Below are 24,507 nucleotides of genomic sequence, written 5' to 3'. Positions count from 1 at the left end.
GGCGGAAGCGATTCGGTAGCAGCTCAAGCCAATTTTTCTCATCTGTACCGCCCCATCTGGTGGTTCTTTCTAAAGGCAATCTACTTTTCTACTCCCAATGGCCCTGGCCTCTGCTGGTGGCTGTCCGAGGCTACTTACACCGTCGGAAACACCGCAGCGCTATGCTGGCCACTCGCCGGCCCGGAAAACACAAACGTGCAGCTGCTCTCGGGCCACTCGCAACCACACACAACCAAAACAACAACCATCAATGCTTCCAAACAAATAACACTAAACAGATTCGTACGTTTAACGATAACACTTTTGATAACACGAACCCTAATGTTAAGAATAGTGCAACATCTGCTCGCCACCGTAGTAATGATGGTTATAGCCGTCGACTGCCAGCATCATCGCCACTTCAACAGCAATGCAAGCAAGAAGAAAAGACAACCGAATGCTGCCATAATAATCAATATAATAAGGAGACTTCCGTCGAGACCCAGGAGAAAACCGGCCAAAACGAAAAGCAACCGGTCCAGGTGTGGCTGGCCCTGGCACAACAGTCGGCAGTCACTGCAACAACATTTCTACTACAGTTCTTGCGTTTACTACTGGTCAGCAACACAACTAGTATATGCCAAAGATCCAAAAAAACTTTCTTGCTGGCAACTAACAAACGACGTCCCAGTGGAAGAAGTAGTAACGCAAGTTGCAGCACCATCAACTACAGTAACAACAACAAAAACAATAAAAACAACAAAAAATGTCACCACAATGCCAAAAACGATGACGAACGACGACAACGACGACGACGACGACTGCAGAAACCTCAGCAGCAGCATCCCTGCGGCAATTCAGCCGCACAGATCGCAGCAGGCCGTGGGGTGCAAAAAATTGGGCGGCTCTTCCTGTCGGCACTACTCATTGTTAACATGTTCACGTTTCTTCACGGAGGTAAGTGCAAAATAACCTAATTAAATTCAAAACCGGTTGACAAACCATGGTTAACCTTCACCGTACACAACCTTCACCTAATTAGCGTGCTGATCTATCAATGCTGATTAAAACTTTAGCCCACGTATTTACTCAAACGAGCAGTTGAGCCTCCTCTCTAAAGCTCAGGATATGAGTATGATTGGCACGTATTGCCGCAGCTTTTCGGTGGAATCGTAATTCATCATCAGTTTCACCCTCAGCCCTCTATAGTTAAAGCTTCTGACATCGTGCCCCGCCCGTCACGCCACTTATGAATTCGCCTCAAGGAAAGCCATTTTTCACTGTTTGGCAACTGACGAAATTATCACGACGGGAATAATTTTCCGCCACTTTGAACCTCATTATCATGATAATGATTGTTGGGACGTGCGCCGCACGGAGGAGGCTTTTGGGCTGGCTTTGTGGAGCGTCGGAGTTGGGGGTGTGATAAATCCACGATTCACGATACGAGTGAGGCAGGGAGAAGGAGTAGTAGACTCTAAATAAATAACACTGAGATTAAGTTGAAATGTTTATGTACTGAGTCGCGTTCAGCCTCGAATATGTGCCATCGGGTTGACGACGGCAAGACAGATGTCGAAAATTTCCGTATTTGCTCAGGCGATTGATTTATGAACCTGCTGCCAGCAGCATTGACTTTCTTTCTTTGTGGGTGTGTGTGTGTGTGTGTCATGCCAAGATGTCAAGCCCTGCTGTCACATTCCGATTTAATATTTGAACAGCACAAACAGATAGAAAGTTGTCGTTTTCACTTGCGTTTGCCCAATCGGGCGGGTGGGAATTCCTGAAACGCTGGGGTGTTTATTAAAGTCACAAGCGATGAGACAGAAAAAGCGTTAACCCGTCTAAGTAAGAAAAACGAGTACTAAAAATAGCAAAATCACTCCGCGTGGGAACTTTCCTTCCATTAAGAAACAGGGGCAAACACTTTCCAGCGCTTCATTTGCCCGACCGTTTTGGGTTTGCAGAGGCAAATTACGGAGCGTGCAAATGTTTAATCCCATTTTAACTCCTCTACGAATGTTACTGTTGCGCCGTGACGTGGGTTACTCGGTGCCTTCAAAAGTTATTTGACTGCTGTGACTGCTTTCACTTTCACTTTCACGTAGGAGCTCGATACTCTTAGAAGGTAAACAAGATTTACTGTAATAAATATTTCAATTACATTAAAAGACAATTACTGTTTTAATAGCGAAACTTTTAGCTTGTTTGACTTCGTTGAAAGTATCCTCCTTTAAACACTCCTTTCTACTTACTTTTTCATGTTTTTGAGTTTATAATTGTTCGACATTTTGTACTTTATTTTGTATTTCAGACTTTGTAATTTAAACTTGTTTATTTGCGACTTTTTAATAATTTATATTTTTCTTGTGATTTTTCGACGTAACTTTCCACTTTTTCTTTTTTTTTTGTGAAGTATTTTGAATTTTTTTTTTTTTTTTTAAGTTTATGATATTCTGACTATATAGCTTTTGACTTCTGAACTTTTTCATCTTTTGAATTTTCAAATTTTAAACTTTTTGAGGTTGATAATGCTTAATTTCCTAGTATTCTTAACTTTTTGATGTTTTAGCTTTTGGACGTTACGAATCTAATTCTTTCAACCTTTAATTTTTGACTTGTTGATTTTTTATTTTATGATGTTTTTAATTTACTACTTTTTGACTGTTTTTAGTTTTGATTTATATTTTCAACATTTTAAATTTTTTACTTTGTACTTTTAAAATTTATTGAATCTTATTTTAATTTATTTTTTAACTTTTTGGTACCTTGACTTCTTGAAATTTGGACTTTTTAAACATGGCTTTTCGAGTTTGTAATTGTTTTTTTTTTTAATTTAACTTTACTTTTACATCTATTTGCCCTTTTGAACTAATGATAAATTAACTTCTTCAGGTTTTACAGTTTGGGAAAATTTTGACTTTTTGTCTCTTGGCTAACCGACTTTTTGACTTTGACTCCTTTTTTTTCAATTTTCGATTTTTGTTTTTTGTTTATTTTGTAATTGAACTTGCAGTGTTAATTTTTGTCTTTTCAACTTATTACATTTCACCGTTTTGAAATTTCGAGCTTTTGATTGTTTGTGTTTTATTTTTTATTTGTAACTTAATGCCTTTATGACGTACTTTTTGCCTTTTTGATTTTTAGCCTTTTTGACTTATTGATGTTTTGGCTTTTCAACTGTTTTGACTTTTCGTTTTCTTAATTTTTTGATCTATTTTTTTATCTATTTTGAAGGTATTTAATTTTTGCACTTTTTCACTATTTGCTTTACGGACCTGAATGACGATTATTTAAAGGGTTCTTAAAAATAAATATTAATAAATTACTATTCGCATTTTTGACTTTGTTTTATTTTTCCACGGTTTGACTTTTTGACTTGCTTTTTTTTCTCTTTGATATTTTATTTCAAACTTCGTCGTTTGTGGACTTTTTGATATTTATTTTAACCTTTTGACCTTTTTTGACTTCTCGGCAGATTTTATTCCTAACTTTGTGATTTTGGTAGGATTTTGATTTATTTTGTTTCTTTATTTTGTGGGTTTTTACATTTTTTGACATTTGTTTTCTTTTTTGACTTGATTATTAAGCTTAAGGCTTTTTTTACTCTTTGATTTTTTTCTGTATTATTTTAATTAATGATTTTTCAGCACATTTTTCCATTTTCAACTTATATAATATTACTTAAGTACATTTTAAATTTTTATTATTTTGACTTTTGCATAGTCTTACATTTTTTTTTTCACGTATAAATTTTTTTATTTGAAGCTTAGGCTTTTCGATGTTTTGCGTTTTAAACTTCTATTTTGGCTTTATGTTTTCTTTTTTTCCCATGCATCAATGGATTTTCGATTTTTTCCTTCTCACTGTGACCTTTTGATATTTTTTTTTACATTTTGAACTTAGAAATATTGTACGTCTTCTTGAAATATTGTACATTTTCTTGACTCTCAGATCCTAACATCTTGATTAAACATTTAGAGAAACCGGTCTTGACTATACCTTACTACTATAAACAGTCCCAAGCCGTGGTGTGGCCTTTGCTGTACGTAAGAGTCGTCTCCATTCCACTCGGTCCATGGCTGCAGTTCGCCAGCTATGCAGTCTGCGTAGGGTCCGCAGGTCGTCTTCCACCTGATCGATCCACCTCGCCCGCTGTGCACCTCTCCGTCTTGTCCCTGACGGATTGGTTTCAAGAACCATCTTTACCGGCCTGTCGTCTGACATCCTTACAACATGCCCAGCCCACCGCAGCCTGCCTATCTTAGCGGTGTGGACGATAGATGCAGTACCTTCCGCTCGAACACCGCAAGGGCGCGTTGGTCCTCCACAAGCATAGTCCATGTCTCATGCCCGTAGAGGACTACCGGTCTGATCAGCGTCTTGTAGATGGTTAACTTGGTGCGGCGACGAATTCTACTCGATCGGAGCGTCCTCCGGAGACCAAAGTATGCACTATTTCCTACCATAATACGCCGTTGAATTTCTCTGCTGGTATCGTTGTCGGCAGTTACCAGTGAACCCAGATACACGAACTCATCATTCACCTCGATTTCATCACCACCAATTTGAACTCGAGGTGGGAGGTTAGCACTGTCCTCTCGTGAACCCCTTCCTTTCATGTACTTCGTCTTCGATGCATTGATGACCAGTCCAATCCGTTTGGCTTCAGCCTTTAGTCCGATGTACGTATCCGCCATCTTCACAAAGGTCCGAGCCACAATGTCAATATCGTCGGCGAAACCAAACAGTTGAACCGACTTTTGGAAAATCGTGCCTCGTGTTAATCCCCGCTTTTCTAATGACACCTTCCAGGGCAATGTTGAACAGAGGGCTCGAGAGTGCCCCCGAAACACGAACTACACACATCACTCGATCCATCGTCGCTTTGACCAACCGCGTCAGTTTGTCCGGAAAATCGTAGTCGTGCATAATTTGCCATAGCTTGTCCCGATCGATTGTGTCGTACGCCGATTTGAAATCGATGAACAAATGATGTGTGGGCACGTTATATTCGCGGCATTTCTGCATAACCTGCCGAACCGCGAATATCTGATCCGTGGTGGCGCGGGCATCAATAAATCCCGCCTGGTAATGCCCCACGAACTGCTTCGCAAATGGCGATAGTCGACGGCAAAGTATTTGGGAGAGTACCTTGTAGGCGGCGTTCAACAGAGTGATTGCCCGGTAATTGCAGCACTCCAGTTTATCGCCCTTTTTGTAGATGGGACACACAATACCCTCCATCCACTCCTCCGGTACTCGTTCTTCCTCCCAAACCTTGACAATGACCCAGTGCACGGCCCTAGCCAGTGTTTCTCCACCGTATTTCAATAGCTCGCTGGGAAGTTGGTCCACTCCAGCAGCTTTGTTGTTTTGCAGCCGACCAATCTCCTCCTCCACCTCCAGAAGATCGGGGGCTGGAATTTCTGATGTCTCCTGCTCGTGCACCAAGATCAGTTGCCATACCGTCCTCGCGCTCTACTGCATCGCCGTTTAGATGCTCGTCGAAGTGCTGCCTCCACCTTTCGATCACCTCACACTCGTCAGTAAGGAGGTTGCCGTCCAAGCTCCTGCACATATCGGCTTGCGACACGAAGCCTTTGCGGGAGCTGTTCAGCTTCTCGTAGAACTTCCGAGTGTCGTTAGCTTGGTACAGCTCTTCCATCGCTACGCGATCTCGGTCCTCGAGCTGGCGCTTCTTCCTTCGGAGGACTGAGTTTTGGCTGTTCCGTGCCTGTCGGTATCGTTCCACGTTCGCTCTCGTGCGGTGTTGCAGCATTCTCGCCCGTGCTGCATTCTTCTCCTCGACTAACCGTTTGCATTCGCCGTCAAACCAGTCATTTCTATGATTCGGGGCCCTTGTACCTAGTATCGCTACAGCAGTGTTACCTATGGCGGATCGGATGCTCCTCCAGCCATCTTCAAGGGTAGCTGCGCCAAGCTGCTCTTCCGTGGGTAGCACTGCCTCCAGCTGCTGCGCGTATTCCTGTGCAGCCTCGGCGTCCCGCAGTTGCTCAATATTTGGTCACGGCGTTCGACTTCGGCGGGTGTTATACACCGTCGGTAGTTTTGAGCGCATGCACACAGCTACTAGGTAGTGGTCCGAATCTATATTTGCACTGCGGTAGGTGCGAACGTTGATGATGTCGGAGAAGAACCTGCCGTCGATTAGAACGTGGTCGATTTGGTTCTCTGTCTGTTGGTCGGGTGATCTCCTGGTGGATTTGTGGATATCTTCGCGGGGGAAGAAGGTACTTCGGACTACCATACCACTGGAGGCCGCAAAGTTTACGCACCGATGGCCGTTATCATTAGACACGGCATGCAGGCTATCTGGTCCGATTACCGGTCTGTATATTGCCTCCCGGCCTACCTTAGCATTCATGTCCCCAATAACGATTTTCACGTCCCGTCGCGGGCAGCTATCGTAGACCTGCTCCAGCTGCGCGTAGAACGCTTCCTTCTCGTCGTCGGGTCTTCCTTCATGTGGGCAGTGCACGTTGATGATGCTGTAATTGAAGAACCGGCCCTTTATCCTCAACTTGCACATCCTTGCGTTGATCGGCTGCCACCCCATCACGCGTTGGCGCATCTTACCCAGTACTACGAAGCCGGTTCCCAGCTCGCTGGTTGTGCCACAGCTCTGGTAGAAAGTAGCCGCCCGGAGCCCGCTTCTCCATACCTTCTGTCCTGTCCAACAAAGTTCCTGCAGCGCTACGACTTCGAAGTTGCGTGGATGTAGCTCTTCATAGATTATCCTGTCGCATCCTGGAAAGCAGAGCGATTTGCAGTTCCATGTCCCAAGTTTCCAATCGTAGTCCTTATTTCGTTGCCTAGGTCTATGCCGATTGTTCCGATCCGTATTATCTCTTACGTTGTTTGTAACATGTTGTTTTCCGGGGCGGCTTGTTGGGCCTTCCCCAACCCCCTGTCTCGCCGGGGGACCATCGTGTCAGCTCTGTTTAGAGTCCCACGCTGCCACCAAGACGTCCGACCGGTCTTGACTATACAATTTTCAAATTTTCTGATGTTATTCGAATTTGTGTTATATTTGTCCATTTATCAAAGTTTTTGACCTACCACCTTGTTACCTTTTCGACTTTTGTAAATTTCGTATCTATTATTTTTTAACATTTTATGGTTAGATTTTTACCTTATGACTTTTTACGACTTATTAATATTTAAACTTTTGACTCTTGGATTTGTCGACTATTTGTCATTCTGACTTTTCAGTTGTTTTGATTTTTGTTCGTTTTTGTTTTGTTTTGTAATTGAACTTGTTTTGTTATTGTTTGGACTTATTACTTTTCACCGTTTCGAAGTTGCGAGTTTTAGATTTTTTTTATAACTTGATTTTTTGTCTTCTTTTATTTTTTATCTAGCGGCTTGTTGCCTTTATGGCATTTAGATTTTTTAATATTTTGACTTTTGCTACTTATTCTCTTACTTTTTGCTTTTTTTACGTTTTGAGTTTTTCATTCGAATTTTTTACTTTTTAACTTGTTGACTTTTTGATGTTTTGGCTTTCCAACTGTTTTGACTTTTTTTTCTTAATTTTTTGATACATCGATTTTGTGGATATTTGATTTGATAACATTTTCACTATTCGCATTTTTGACTCTGTTTCATTCTTCCACGGTTTGGCTTGTTTGTTTTTATTCCATTCTCTTTGATAATTTATTTTTGACTTTCTCGTTTTTCAACTTTTCATTTTTCGACATTTTTTGTAAACTTTTTGATATTGATAAGATTTTAATTTTTTTCCGTTTGAATTTTCGATTTTTGGGTTTTGGACATTTTTGACCATTTGTTCCCTATTTTGATTTTTTGGTGTTCTGACTATTAACCTTTAGACTTTTTTTATTTTTATTTTTTATTTTATGATTTTTCGCTTTCCGATCTGTACTTTTTTTGATATTTCGATTTTTGTGTGCGTTTTCCAATCTTTAACTTATATAATATGACTTAAGTACATTTTACGTTTTTATAATTTTGTCTCTCAAATGGTTTCACTTCTTGATTTTTTTAACCGTTAGAATTTTAAATTTGAATTTTGGACTTCTTGATGTTTTGAGTTCTGACCTGTTTTGGCATTATGTTTCCATGATCTTTTGACGGTTTGACTATTTGACTTTTTTGCAAAAAAGGACTTTTTATTTTGTATTTCTTTTTATCTTTTTTGCTACATGTTGAACTTAAAACTTTTTGAATGTTCACCTCCTTGACAACCAGGCTTTTTAACATTTTGAATTTAGGATTTTTCAACTCTTTGACCATATAATTTTTAAGTTTCCTGATTAAATTAAAATTTTGAATTTAATTGTTTTCTGTTTTAATTTTTGACATTCGATGTTTGGCTTTTCACGAAAATTTTGTAGTTTTTGACTTTTTGTTTTCCTAATTTTTTGAAACATCGATTTATGGAATATATGATTTTGTAACTTTTTCACTTTCACTTTTGACTATTTTTTTATTTATCCGCTATTTGACATTTTGACTGTTGACTTGTTTGTTTTTCTTTTCTTTTCTTTGATATTTTATTTTAGAGAGCCGTAATGAGTAATCTTCGCGTGCAACATCGTTCGATTCCATCACTTACCACGGAGACATATTAACACAAAACTTCCTTTCGGCCGCAATCGTGAAAATGCATAGACAAACTCGATCTCGGTCTAACCATTCAACCGGAGATTGCTCATGTGTCGTTTTATAAATGTGTCGCAAATCGAAGTTCGTGTTGTCGAAAAATACCGTGATTAATCCAAAGATTAAGCAATGGATACCTTTCAATGAACCACGTCTGTATCCGGAATTGGTATCAAAAAATTATTATTTAAATAATACTTGGATGTTTCGGGTGACGGATTGATTTTGCTAGCGCCGTTCGCGAAAAATCAGTGTTTGTATATAAACTCATCGTTCTTTTTTGTAATGAGTAAACATTGCGCGCAACATCGATGGTTTATGTCACTTTCCACGGTGACACAACCCTTCCTTTCCGTCGCAGTCGTGGAGATGCGGAGGTAAACTCGGTGTCCGACAACAACGACTGTTACACTTCCTTCCTTACAACTTCCTACTGAATTGTTGTACACTAAAGATGGGAAACTAATCCCAACTAGCCATATACATGGTTCCGTGTGCAACTTCACCTGCTCAGATCGATCACGGAGGAGCAACTACGAAATGTGCGGTCGTCAAGCTCAAGCTCTTTTCTTCGATATTTTATTTTTACTTTGTCGTCTTTCGTCATTTGTTTTCTTTTCGATTTTTTGATTTACTGACTATTGAGCGTAAGACTTTTTCGACTCTATGATTTTCCCCTTTCAGATTTGTAAATTTTTGATATTTCCAATATTTTATGCATTTTCAATCTGCATGTAAAATTTTTATCATTTTGACTTTGAAATAGTCTTACTTTTTGACTTTCACGTTTAAATTTTAAATTTGAATTTCGCACTTTTTGATGTTTTGACTTTTCAACATATGTTTTGGCTTCTTGTGTTCTTTTTTTTTGTATGCATTGATTACGTTAGCTTTTTTTAAAACTATATCACTGATGAACTTTTTGTTATATATTTTGACTTGTTTTACTCTTTTCACTGTTCGGCAGTTTTCTATTCAACTTCATATGACTTTAATTTCTTCGTTTATTAGGTTCTTAATATTCTAACTTTTTATTTTCTCTCCCTTTTTTGACTGTTGACCTTCAAAGTTTCTTAAATTTGTGATTTTTCAATTTTTTTTTCACACGTAAGTGATGAATATTAAAAAACTAGAGAAAAATAGAAAATATTGAGAATTACGAAATACGAAAAACAACAGTGAAAAAAAAAACAGCAAAAATAAAAAGGCCCAAATATAACAGAAAAAAACGCAGTAAACATTAAAACAATAATTTGAAAACATCAATTTAGGAAATTAACATTAGAAACGGAAAACAGAAAAAAGGAAATAAAGAATTCGGATAAATTAGAGAAAACAGAGAAAAATCTGGACAAATGGAGGAAATGTAGAAAACACAAAAGCGAACAGAAAACAGAATGAATCTCTATGTTAGGAAATAAAAAGGAATAATAAAAAAGAAAACAGAAAAAACGGCGAAAAAAAAAGCAAGGAGAAAACTGGGAGAAGAGAACTTTTTATATCATTGAATGCAAGGTTTCGTCAAATTCATTGTATTTTTTTCACCGTGATAAAATCGAAACAGCAGTGTGTAAACAATTATAAAATGAGAATCAAAAAAAATCTTAAATAATCGGTAGAACAAAATTAAGAAAGGAGAATCGAAAATCGTAAATCAAAAATAAAAAATCGTAAAAAAACGAGGACAATGGAAATCGGAATAGAAAAGAATAAATCAAGGACAACATAGAAAACAAAGAAGACGTATGTGAAAAATGGAGAAGATATAATGAATAACTGAACTGAAGATACGAACAGGAACGAAAACAACATAGAGAAAATAGTAAACAGAGCAAACGACGAGCAAATTCAAAACAAATAGAAAACATGTATATAGGTAATACAGAAGAAACAGCAACAAAGAAAGAAAACAGAGAAAACAGATAAAGAAAAACTAAAAACCAAACAGAGTAAACAGCGAAAACCGAGCAAGAGAAGAACATTCGGGGAAACAAAGAGGTTGTGAAAAAGCAGGAAAATAGGAAAGGAACATTGAAAATAAAAAGTTCAAGAAAAAAAACGCAAATGGATATATGAAAAAAAAACAGCAAACAGAGAAAATACAAAAATATCACAAAGAAAATGAAAAAAATAAAGAGAACAAATGAAACGAAAGACATGAATCAAAATTACAAATAATTTTAAAAGCAAAACAGCGGAGAAATTTTCAACAACAGGTACAGTCATACCTCGATATAAGGCAACCTCGATATAACGTAACTTTTTAAAATGTATTTAAATTGAAAATAAATGATACAGCAACTGTTTTTGATAGAAGTGTACCGCTGCAATGTACGAATAGAAGAGTACCGCTGCAATCATAGACGACGAGAGACCTGCGGTTCTTTACTCCACTGGTACTGGTACTGCTTTTACCGGCATGTTTTCCTTCAAGACATTAGTTTTTATTAGGTTCTGAAAGCAGGTTTAGAAATTGTTCAAGAATGGGGATTGTTTAAAACTTTTCGGGAAACTTTTACCTTCGAGACATCATTTTAGTCTAAGCTCATGGAAGCAAAAACAAATTGACCTATTGGGACGGGGAGACTCTGTCAATTTTTATATCGATATTGATACATAGATTATCACGGGGAATGGATGGTGTCCATTCACGTCGTCTGTGCTAGGAATGCTCGCATGTAATTGGTTCATTGTTCGCGTAAGTTTCCCTGTAACTTTTTATCAATTTTCACCGTTGAGCAGTGAAATAATAATGATAACTAACGTGTTATAAAATTGTTACACATTTTATCTATACAACAATATATTGGTTATTGTTATACATCATGTGGTTATGCTGTTATTAACGTTTGAAATCTGACGCAGCATTTGCCTGTTTCATTTCCAATTTTACAGAATGCATCTCAGTTAGTAAACAAAGACGTAGTCCCACGTCAAAAAAAAATTTTGCTTCGATATAACGTAACGAAAATAAAAATTAAGTTACCTTATATCGAGGTATGACTGTATTCCAAAAAAGGGGAAAGAGCAGAAACACATAACATACAAAAAGAGCATAGAGCAAAACTTGGAAAATATAGGATTAAAAGGAGAAACATAACATATATGAAACAAAAAAAAACGAATAAATGAAACTAAATTAAACAGAGAAAAGATATAGAATAGAGAAAAACTATACCCAGAGAAAGTGGGGAAAAGAGTAAACAGATGACACAAAAAAAAACAAAGTAGAAAGAAAGCGATGAAAACAAAAAGCATAGAGAAAACAATAAAAACAAAGTTAACAGAAAAACAAATATAAGAAGAAACAAGAAAAATGTGAAAATATAAATAAAAACTAAAAAAAGAACAATTCTACAAAGCGAACAAAGAACTAAAAAAAAAACAAAACAAAACAAAATGGGGCACAGAAAACTTAGAAAAAAAAAAACAAAGAGAACGTGAAAAACTAAAAAAGAAGATAAATAAAACATCAGTGAAACAGAAACGAAATCAAATATAGACTACTTAAAAACAGTAAAATCGAGAGGAAATAGGAAGGATATAAATTACTAAGAAAACGGAAAACGTAGATAACAAAAAAAAACAAAGAAAACAACCAGGAATACCTCAGTCACTAAATGAAACACTCTCAGAAACCGAAAACATAGATAAATGAGAACAAAGACGACAGAAAAAAACTACAGTTAAATCGAAGCAAATAGAAGGAAAACAAAAAAAGCCAAACAAAAGAACGAACAAATAAAACAAAGAAAAGCATAGAACAGAAAAGAACTGCAGAATACACTGGATTCTCTTGTAACGCGATTGATGTGTGCGCGCAAAAAAAAAAGAATCACGTAGAAACATCGCGTAATTTTAAACAAATCGCATAATTTGGAGCAAATCGTGTAAAAAGAAGGTCGCGTGGTTTTGACAAAATCTTTGGTTATGTGGTAAATGTGTGTGTACGTGTTTATGTGTGTATGTATGTATGTATGTGTGTAGGTGTGTGTATGTTTATATGTGTATGTGTGTATGTATGTGTAAGTATGTGTGTGAGTTACATCTTAGTTCTAATACAAATGTTCCCATGTCACGAATCGCGTAATTTCAAGAAAATCGCGTTTAAAATAAAATAACGTACAAAAGTCGCGTAAAAATAGAATTCAGTGTACAGAAAAAGTGGTGAATGTAGGAAAAGAGGAAACATATAGAACAAAAATTACAAAATATGCTAAGAAAACAGGAACAATAGAAAAAACAAAAACAACAGAAGTAACAGTGAAGCTCAGATAAAAAGGAGAAAGCAAATATAGAATAAAAGCTTCAAATGAACATAACAACAAGGTAGATATAGTAATGGAAAAAACAAAGCACAGAAGACACAGAAAACTTGAAGTGAACCGTAAAAGTAGAAAACAACAAAAAAAGTAATGGTAATAGATAAACAGCGAGAACAGAAACGAAATAAAATAGACTACTGAAAAAAAAGAAAAAAGATTGAGGGGTTGCTTTGAAATTTGTATATTTTCTATATACAAATTTCAAAGAAACCGTAGAAAACAAAAAAAAAACAAAGAAAACAACGAGGAATACAGGAGAGCATGAATATAGAAAACAAAGATAACAGAGAAGAAAAAATATCAGAAAAAACTACAGCTTAAACCTAGTAAATGAAGTGAATAGCAAAAAAAAGTAAAAGCAAACATGAAAATGATATGGAGGTAATAGAAAAAAATAAGTCAAATGAATAAATAAATGAAACTGAGGAAAGATATAGAAAAAAAAAGAATGCAGAGGAAGTGGTGAATAGAGGTAAAAAGAACACAGAAAGAACGAACAATACAAAGAAAACAAAAATCAAAAACACTGGGTCAGTAGAGAAAACAAAACAACAAAAGTAACAAGCAACAGATAACAAGCAACGAAGAAAATGTAGAAAATATAAATAAAAATTATGAAAACAAAGCACAGAGCAGAGAGAAGACACAGCAAACTAAGAGAAAGTCGTAGAAAACAAAAAAAAAGATAAGTAAGGTAAAGATAAAAAGAGACAACTGGAAAAAAGAAAAAAAAAACAGGAGAAATAGAAAGAATACATATTACAAAGAAAACAGGAAAATGAAGGTAAAATAGACAACGGAGAATATCATGCAAATAAAAAAGTTAATACACAAAAGATAAGAAAATAAGGAAGGAGACATGAATTAAAATTCATAGAGGAGCAATTGAATAGTGGTCCAAATCTTACGAAAAAAACACGTCCACAAAAAAGCAGAAAATTTAAATACTATACTATCAGAAACGATAGAGCCGTGTTTTGCACTCAGATTTTAAACAATCAGGGCTGGAATCAAAGCCAAATACCAGCCAATATGGATATTTTGAGAATCGCGGTTGTATCCAGAGTCTGGAAAAGTTAAAAAAAGGTTTTAAAAGTGACATCCGGTTTCTGGGAAACAGTCCAAAAAGGCCGATAGCCACCCAATATGCGTATTTTCGGAACTGATATGATGCTGTGTGTTCAAAAACGTGACGCGTTTCTCAAAACCAGAGAAAAACAGCCAAAAATGTCTTCCGGCTTTTTGAAAAACAGCCAAACAAGGCGCCATTGTGAAGTTCAAGAAGGTGATTTCTGGTTCCTGGAAAACAGCCTGCAATGGGTAAATACCACCTAACATGGGTATTTCCGGAATCGAGATGATACCCAGAAACCAGAAAAGAACTCCAGAGATTATTTGTGATTTTGTTATTTAAAAAATCTTTAAATTTCGTTATGCTGGCAATTTTCATGTAATTTTGATTATTTCGGTGCCCTTTCCACAAGGAAAACTCATTCTATTAGTTATGAGACGGCAACAGGCAGGGGAAGGAAACGATTCAACCCAAACTGAAGTGCGCTTCTCGATTTAAATTGCTCATCGAAGTAAATTCAAATAAAACTGGTCCCGGCTGGGAATCAATCGATCCGCCCTTTGTTGACGGACGACGGCTGTGGTGTTGATTTCCTTCTGATCGATATACACCATTTGCGTGCCATTGCGTTCTTCCGGAGTGCCGGCACGGATTAAGAGCGTCAAATATTGACCATTATCTTGGGAGCGGAAATGAGCCGTGGCTGGGAAGTACAGTTAAATTGAATGATTGTTTGCATTTCGAACCAATCGTTTTTAATCGTTCCGAATAATTTCTAGCCTATAACAAATTTTGCAAAATTAAGTTTTTTATTTGAATCCCTAAAAATCGATGTTGAATATTATTGCTGAGCTTTAAAGCGTGCGTTTGTAAACTAATATAATTGAATCTAACATTTAATTGAATGACATTAAGCAGTGTTTCTAAAAATATTACTTTTGTTTTATTCTAGGTAAGTAACTCGTCACGCTCGGCAACATTCCTATTTTCAATCCAGGAAGTCAAGTAAGTTGAAACAGTCAAACATATTTTATGGATGATCTCGTCTGTCAATCGGAAAATTAGAAGAAAAATAAAACTGTTACTATTAACTTATATAAGTCAAGGGTCCAACCTCATGCACAGCTTTCAATGGCAAACATTCGCAAAAACGAGTTAAATTCTAATGGCCAAAAATATAACCCAACATCGGAGGTACAAAAATTCACATCACAGAAAAAAAAACAATTAACTAATACAAAGTGATGCCATTTTGGCGTCGCTGTTACATCTATTCAGCATCTGAACGGCTTTTCCGGATACAATATCCCAACCGCGGTGAAACCGATGAAAATGTAATCCTAGAGCAAAAACTATCCATCCGAGTGGGAGCACATTAAAGGGTTCGCCTCCTATCTGTATCGCAAGCCAAATTTCGCTCTCAACCCGAAAAAGTACAAACATGGTTTAGCTCTGAAACGGGGCACTAAACTCTTACTTCTAGCCCGGGGGATTTGGCACCCATTCACGTTTGTATCGTATCCTGAAATTCCATCTCCAAAGAGTAAGGGGAAAAAAACGTCCCCAGAATAGAGATAAAAGCACTTTCTCGTGGTCGTACCTGCTGCTGCTGCTGTACCTTTTCACCATCAATCATGTAACAGAGTTGGTCACTTTTTGGCCTCGCTCAGGTGCCGTTTCAATGCGTCCACCGAAACTAACGGGCTTCAACAAACCCCTCGAGTTTCAAATTTACGATCCATTGATAATTTTACCTCAGAACGCTCTCGTGCATTTGACAGCCAGCTTGAGTGCTGTTTTTTTTTTTTTGTGGGCAAACGAAAAAAGTCATCCAGTCAAAACGGTAGAATACCGATGAGAAGGGTATCATTTTTAATTACAGTCCATAGCGGCGGCAGCCATTCATTCAGGAACGGCATTGAATGGTGCGGCAAAAAATACAGAAACTGTGAGAACGAAAGTGAACTGCCTAAAAACCGGATTTCCGACTGACTTGGTTATGGCTACTTCCTCACTAATCAACATTAAATTTTACTCAGTCCTGCTTCTGACTGTCTCTCATACGCATAGCCTACTTGTTGGCGGCTATCAAAACTAGCTATAACTTCCTGGACTAGTGGAATAACAAAAACACTAAAAGTGCCATCAAGCTTTCTTCACACACGCACATAGACACAGAGATACATTCGCATGGCACACAACGTTTCCCCCCGGACGAAGTCGTAAAAACCCGACGGCAGAAGCGTCCGGTTCCGCTTGCCAGCATAAATTACCGTACCTGCCTGCTTGGGAAGAGCAAATCATACGCAGGAAATGTCACGGATCGCTTTACTGCGTACACCAAGCGTTGAAAGGCCTCTCTACTCAGCTAGCTCCCCCGGTGGTAACGGTTCACCTGCAGTTGATTGTCTTCATCAGCAATTTCAGGGAAGGGTGCTCGGATGCTCCCGCTAGCATTCTTCGTCCTGCCGCGACATGTGATTGGGACTGAGTTCCAACACACGCACACACACGCGCGAACAAACTTTCCCAAGGCCCGCAGAGAGAAAACTCCACCCGGTCTCAATCAAACGGGCAGCAGCAGCAGCAGCCGATTCCACGCGGTTCAATGTTGTCCTTTTTGAAGGACGACGCCAGCTGTAGGATGCAAACAGATGATTATTACCACACGCCAGCAGTCAACGAATCGGATGCAGAAGCAAAACCTTGAAATTTCTTTTCCTCTCACCCGAGTGGGACGCTGTTCTGGAAGTGAGTTCCGCTCGGTGTTCGCATGCGGGTGTGTTACGCTCCGAAGGATTCTGGAGAGAGAGAGAGGGAGAGGGAGAGGTAGAGAAAGCTTCGGCCGAGTGTCACTCTCAGTAGGGAAATCTTTAAAAAATGGGAAATTCACACTTCGAATGTTCGAAGCAAAGTTGATTTACTGTACAATTCGTCAAAGGTTTTTCCCTTTAACGCCTGTTATTTTCATCATTTTATGTTTTATTCATCACTATCCTTTTTTGACATTTGGCTTGGCTGACATTTTTATTGTTTTTGATATTTCTGACACTATTTAAAAAGATTTTAGGCTTTTTTTAAAACGATATTTACGATATTATTTCTTTTTGAAACGATATTTTTGTATGGTTTCTAACACGGTTAAAACATTATAGAAACATTATTGAAACTTTTCCGAAACTTTTCTGAAACATATTAAGAACATTTATTAAACTTTGTGACTAATCTAAGACGTTTTAAGGAAGTTTTAACTCATTTTCAAGACATTTTTTTAGAGATTTTCACCACGTTTTCGTGATGTTTTTAAGCCATTATTAAGACTTTTTTAAAAACAATTCTAGTACATTTTATTGATATGCTATTTTAAGAGATGTTGCCGTAAGACATAATTCTACGTCGAAAACGCACTAATCGATGTGCTCAAGTCGACTCTGTTGAAAGAAACATAATAAAAATCGTATAATTAATTCATAAATGTTTGATATTAGTTGTATTCACCAGACAATTGAACTGTGCAGTAACAGTTAATAATTTCAGCCTTGTTAAATGTTTAAAATAAACAAAGCAGAAAGAATTTTAATTTTCCGAAGGTATCGTCGGAATTCATGGTCAAGTATATGAATATGAAGATTGTTTGTATTTCATGATACTGTAAAAAGACTGAGTTTAGCCAGAGAAAGGCCGGAATCCTCAATCGGCAAAGATGCCCCTTCTGTAAATTGTTATGAACCATGAGTATGATCGAGATGCTGTAAGAAGTGACTGGTTTGAAATGATGAAAACTTAGTAAATTGACATTCACGGATTTGTTTTTTTTTTTGAAATTGTGTCAAAACTTTTTTAAGAATCTTTCGAAACATTTTTGAAATATATTTAAAACGTTTCTGAAACAAGTTCGTGGCATATCTGAAACAATATTTGGACATTTTTGAATAGTTTTTTGGATGCCTTTTCCACGTTTTCGTAATGCTTTCAAGGAATGCATGATACATTTTTGAAACAATTTTGGGACACTTTAAAAATGTAATATCTTAAGAGACAATTTGATACAATTTTGAAAAATTATTAAAACATCTGTGAAGCAACTTTTTTGGAACCTTTTTGAAACTCTTTTGGAACTTTTTTGAAACTTTTTGAAACTTTTTTGAAACATTTTTGAAACATTTTGGGGCAGTTTCAAAACATTTTCAAGATATTATTAAAACATTTTCGATACTTTTTTACCAAGTTTTCCTGATGATTTAAAGCCATTATTAAGACATTTTTAAAACAATTCGGAAATATCTTAAAAATGTAATATCATAAGAGACAATTTGATGAATTTTTGAAAAACTTATTTAAACATTTTGGGATCTTTTTCGAAACTTTCTTGAAACTCATTTGAAACATTTTGAAACTTATTGAAGACATTTCTGAAACAACTTCGTGACATATCTGAAACAATTTCTTAAAATTTTGATCCAGTTTTAAAACATTTTCAAGACATTATCGAAACATTTGTGATACATTTTTATCATTTGTATGATGTTTTCAAGCCATTAGTGAGACATTTTTGAAATAATTTTGGGACATTTTCAAAATGGAACTTCGAAACTTTGTTGAAACTTTTTTGAAACATTTTAGAAACATATTCAACTAAGACATATCTGAGATTTTCTTTGGACATTTCCAAGGCATTTTCAAAATATTTATGATACATTTTTACCACGTTTTCGTCATGGTTTCAAGCCACTATTAAGACATTTTTGAAACAATTTTGGAACTTTTTAAAAGTGTGATATCTTAGATAAAAGACAATTTGACACACATTGAGACATTTTTAGAACGATTCCAAACAAAGCAAAGCAAAGCCTTGGTGCTACATTCCGATTTGGAACTTGACCTTCTGTTTACACAGACTTTGCAGCCAACCGTTAAGTGTACAGGACAATTGCGGCGCGAGCGCTACGATCCTACTGACACTAACAGTCTCGCCCGAGTCAAGACTCGAACCTACGACGACTGGCTTGTTAGGCCAGCATCGTACCTCGAGACCAGCTGGGGAGGTAAAATACTATTCTAAAACATTTTTAAAATGTTTTATCTTGAAACAAATTTGATCCTTTTTTTTTTTAATTTTTTAAAACATTTCGAAACAGCTTTGTGACATATCTGAAACAGTATTTAAGGGGATTTAAGGGGAGTTTTGAAACATTTTCAAGACAATATTAAAACAATTTTGATACATTTTTACCACGTTTTCGTAATTTTTTAAGCCATTATCAAGACATTTTTAAAACAATTTTGGAACACTTTAAAAATGTGATATCTTAGATAAGAGACAATTTGACACATATATGAAACAATATTGAAACATTTGTGAAGTATTTTTTTAAGTTTTTTGAAATCTTTTATCTTTTTCGGAATGTATTATAGCAGTTTTAAAACATGTTTCAATAATGAAACATTCTTGATACATTTGTACCATGTTTTCATGATGTTTTCAAGCCATTATTGAGAAATTTTTGAAACAATTTTGGGACACTTCAAAAATGTGATATCTTAAGAGACAATTTGACACATATTTGAAAAATTATGGAAATATTTGTAAAGCATTTTTTCAACTTTTTCGAAACTTTTTTGTAACTTTTTCGAACCATTTTGAAAACATATTAAGGCAGTGGTAAAACATTTTCAAGACATTATAAAAACATGTTTTAATGGCACATTTTTTGGCACATTTCAAAAATGGGATATCTTGAAAGACAATTTGAAATATCTTTTAAACATATTTGAAACATGGAGCATGAGATATTTTTGAGACATTTTTCTAACTATTTTGATGATTTTTGAAAAAAATTTTGAAACATTTTTGAATTTTTTTCTAAAGGATTTTTGAAACATTCTTGAAACATATTTAAGACATTTCTGAATCAACTTTGTGTCATATCTGAGACATTTTTTGGACATTTAGGGCAGTTTAAAAACATGTTCAATACATTATCAAAACATTTTTGATTCATTTTTACCACCTTTTCGTGATGTTTTTAAGCCATTATTGAGACATTTTTAAAACATTTTTGGAACTTTTTAAAAATGAAACATCTTAAGAGACAATTTGATACATTTTTCAAACATATTTGAAACATAAAACATGAGGTATTTTCGACAGTTTTGAAACATATTCGAGACATTTCTTAGAACGGTTTTTGCAACTTTGTTTTTTTTCCTACGTTTTTTAGACATTTTTCAAATACTTTTGACATGTTTTGGAAACATTTTTGGAACACTTTTAAAACAGTTTTGAAACATTTTAGAAATATTTTCTAAACATTTCTGGAACATTTTTAAAACTTTGCTGGAACATTACTGGAACATTTTTGCTAAATTTTAGAGATATTTTTCAAATATTATTTAGATATTCTTAAGACTTTTTTGAAAAATCTTCAAAACATTCATGAAACAACTTTGTGACAAATCTGAGAATTTGCTGGACATTTCAGGGCAGTTCTAAAATATTTTCAAGACATTATTAAAGCGTTTTTGATACATTTTTATCAACTTTTTGTGAAGTTTTTAAGCCATTTTTAAACAATTTCGGGACATTTTAAACATAGGATTTTTCTAGAACATCTTTAAAACATTTTTGGGATGTTTTTAACACAATTTTAAATAGTTATTAATATAAACATGTTTCAAATGTGGTTTTGAAACATTCAGGAACGTGTTCATTTTTGAGATACTTTTAAACTTTTTGAAACTGTTATGAAATAATTTTGACACTTATGATATTCTTGAAAAATTTCGGAGAAACTTTCGAACCATCACTGGAACATTTCTGAAACGTTTTGAAACATCATTGAAACATTTTTGTGATATTTTTGAAACAGTCCTAAGATATTTTTGAAACATTTCTAGAACCTTGTTGAAACATCTCTGAAACATTTTTAAGATATTCGTTAAACAATCTTGAGATATTTTTTAAACATTACTGTAACCTTATTGAAACATTTTCGAAAATTTTTGATGATAATTTTTAGACATTTTTGATACACATTTGAAACATATCTCTGAGATATTTTTAAGATACTTGTGAAGCATTTCTAAGATACGTTTGAACCATTTCGTGAACATTTTTGGAACAATTTTGAGGAATTTTTAACAATCTTAAGATATTTTCTAAACATTTCTTCAACCTTGTTGAAACATTTTTGAAACATTTTCGATACATATTTAAAACCACTTTAGGGAAATGTCTGGGACATTTTTAGGATAATTTTGAAATATTTCTGGTACTTTTTAACACATTTCTGGAACTTTATTGAAACATTTTTGTAACATTTTCAAGATAATTTTCAAATATTTTTGAAACATGTTTGAAACATTACTGGAACATCTCTGAGAAATTCTTGAAATATTTTTGAAACCATTTCGATACATATTCGAAACATTTTAAGAAAATCTCTAAATATTTTTTATGATATTCTTGAAACATTTCTGAAGCGTTTTTAAAACTTTTTTGTGATACTTTTTGAACAATCTTGAGATATTTTTGAAACATTTCTAGAACCTTGTTTAAACATTATTGAAACATTTTTAAGATGTTTTTTAAACAATCTTGAGATATTTTAGCAACATTTCTGGAACTTTATTGAAACATTTTCAAAATTTTTTCATGATAAATTCTGAAACATCTCTGAGTCATTTTTAAGATATTTTTGAAACATTGCTGAGGTACTTTTGAACCATTTCTGGAACATTTTTGAAATAGCTTTGAGATATTTTTGAAATATTTTTGAAATATTTTCTAAACAATCTTAAGGTATTTTTCAAACATTTATTTAACCTTGTTGAAACATGTTTGAAACATTTTCGATACATATTTGAAACATTTTAGGAAAATCTCTGAGACATTTTTAAGATATTCTTGAAATATTTCTGAGAAACTTTTGAACCATTTATAGGAAATTTTTCAAACATTTTTGAGATATTATTGAAACGTTTCTGGAACCTTTGAGGAAAATATCTAAGACATTTTTAAGATATTTTCAAAACATTTCTGAAATACTATGAACCATTTTTGAAACATTTTTGAGATACTTTTGAATCATTTCTTGCACATTCCTGAAACGTTTCTGATACATATTTGAAACATCACTGGCACATCTCTGAGAAATTTCTAAGAAATTTTTGAAACCTTTTCGATACATATTTGAAACATTTAAGGAAAATATCTGAGACATTTTTAAAATATGTTTGAAACATTTCTGAAATACTTTTGAAACATTTCTGGAACCTTATTGAAACATTTTTGTTTTTGTTTCAAGATAATTTTTAAGCATTTTTGATACATACCTGAAACATTACTTGAACATCTCTGAGAAATTTTTAAAATATTTTTGAAAACTTTTCGATACATATTCGAAACATTTTAGGAAAACCTCTGAGACATTTTTGAAATATTCTTGAAACATTTCTGAGATACTTTTGAACCATTTATAGGAAATTTTTAAAACATTCTTGAGATATTATTAAAACGTTTCTGGAACCTTGTTGAAACAGTTTTGAAACTTTTTTGATACATTTTCAAATTAATTTTTGAGCATTTTCGGTACATATTTGAAACATTTGAGGAAAATATCTGAGACATTTTTAAGATATTTTCAAAACATTTCTGAAATACTTTTGAACCATTTTTGGAACGTTTTTGAAACATTTTTGAGATACTTTTGAATCATTTCTTGAACATTCCTGAAATGTTTCTGATACATATTTGAAACATCACTGGCACATCTCTGAGAAATTTCTAAGAAAATTTTGAAACCTTTTCGATACATATTTGAAACATTGGAGGAAAATATCTGAGACATTTTTAAGATATTTTTGTAACATTTTCAAAATAATTTTTCAAGATTTTTGATACATACTTGAAACATTACTGGAACATCTCTGAGAATTTTTTAAAATATTTTTGAAACCTTTTCGATACAAACATTTCAGGAAAATCTCTGAGACATTTTAAAGATATTCTTGAAACATTTCTGAGATACTTTTGAACCATTTATGGGAAATTTTTAAAACATTTTTGAGATATTGTTGAAACGTTCCTGGAACATTGGTAAAACATTTGTTAAACAATTTTGAACCTTTTTAAGATAATTTTTGAACATTTTCGGTACATATTTGAAACATTTGAGGAAAATATCTAAGACATTTTTAGGATATTTTTGAAACATTTTTGAGATGCTTTCGAACCATTTCTTGAACATTTCTGAAACGTTTTGAAAACTTTTTCGTGATATTTTTTAAACAATTTTGAGATATTTTTGAACCATTCTAGAAACTTGTTTAAACATTATTGAACCATTTTTGGGATGGTTTTCAAACAATCTTAGATATTTTTGAGACAATTCTGAAACTTTATTGAAACTTTTTTTAAAAATTTTCATGATACTATCTGAAACATCTCTGAGACATTTTTAAGATATTTTTGAAACCTTTTCGATACGTATCGAAACATTTTAGGAAAACATCTGAGACATTTTTAAGATATTTTTTAAACATTTCTAAGATACTTTTGAACCATTTCTGAAACGTTTAGAAACATTATTGAAACATAATCTTGAGATATTTTTGAAACATTTTTGGATTTTTTTTTCTGATAGTTTTTAGATATTTTTGATACATATTTGAAATTTTTCTGAAACATCTCAGAGACTTCTTAAGATATTTTTGAGATTCTTTTGAACCTTTTCTGGAACATTTTCGTAACAGTTTCAAAATATTTTTGAGAAATTTCTAAAACAATCCTAACATATTTTTCAAACGTTATTCTTATTGAAACATTATTGAAACATTTTCGATACATTTCTGAAACACTTTAGGAAAATGTCTAAAACATTTTTGAAACATTTCTTAGATACTTTTGAAATAATTCTGGAACCTTAAAGAAAAATTTTTGTAACGTTTTTTAGATAATTTCTAAACTTTTTTGATGCATATTTGAAACATTTCTGAAACATCCCTGAGACATTTTAGAAATGTTTAGGAAACATTTTTAAGACATTTTAAATACAAAAACATTTTTATGATGTTATTTAAACTTTGCTGGGATATTTTTTAAACATTTCTGAAACATCTCTGAGACATTTTTAAGATATTTTAGAAACATTTTTGAGACTCTTTTGATACATACTGGAACATTTTTGAAACATTCCTGAGATATTTTCGAAACATGTCTGGATCATGATTGAAACATTCTCAGGATAGGTTTTGAAACATTTTTGAAACATATTTGAAACATTTTTGCGTCGTTTTAGATAGTTTTGGATTATTTTGGAATCATTTTGGGAACAATTCTTGAGATTGTTCCGACGTTTATTTGACTACGTTTGCAAGTAAATTTTTTAAAGATTTTAAAACGTTTTCGGCATGTTTGACATTCTTGAAATTCCAGAAATTTATGCCCTGTTAAAAGTTTTGTTGTTTTTGATACTTTTTTGA

The 24,507-nt window shown here is 34.3% G+C and overlaps 1 protein-coding gene across 19 annotated transcripts in view; it reads left to right on the top strand.

The window, feature by feature from the left end:
- LOC129718145 (cubilin) overlaps positions 1-24,507 on the top strand; it is a 339,048-nt gene that overhangs the window by 102,741 nt on the left and 211,800 nt on the right. For all 19 annotated transcript variants that reach the window (XR_008727035.1, XM_055669569.1, XM_055669492.1 and 16 more), the window contains one exon: positions 1-936. This exon is cut by the window's left edge and continues 249 nt beyond it. Coding sequence is in view for 18 of the 19 variants with exons in the window: in XM_055669569.1 (XP_055525544.1) it covers positions 1-936 (936 nt within the window). In the remaining variant the exon portion in view is untranslated. The remainder of the gene's footprint in view (positions 937-24,507) is intronic.

The sequence above is a fragment of the Wyeomyia smithii genome, chromosome 1 (genome assembly GCF_029784165.1).
Source record: "Wyeomyia smithii strain HCP4-BCI-WySm-NY-G18 chromosome 1, ASM2978416v1, whole genome shotgun sequence".
In the NCBI taxonomy this organism is placed as follows: domain Eukaryota; kingdom Metazoa; phylum Arthropoda; class Insecta; order Diptera; family Culicidae; genus Wyeomyia; species Wyeomyia smithii.
The sequence above is the reverse complement of the archived record's forward strand: the minus strand, read 5'-3'. Positions and strand labels throughout refer to the sequence as shown.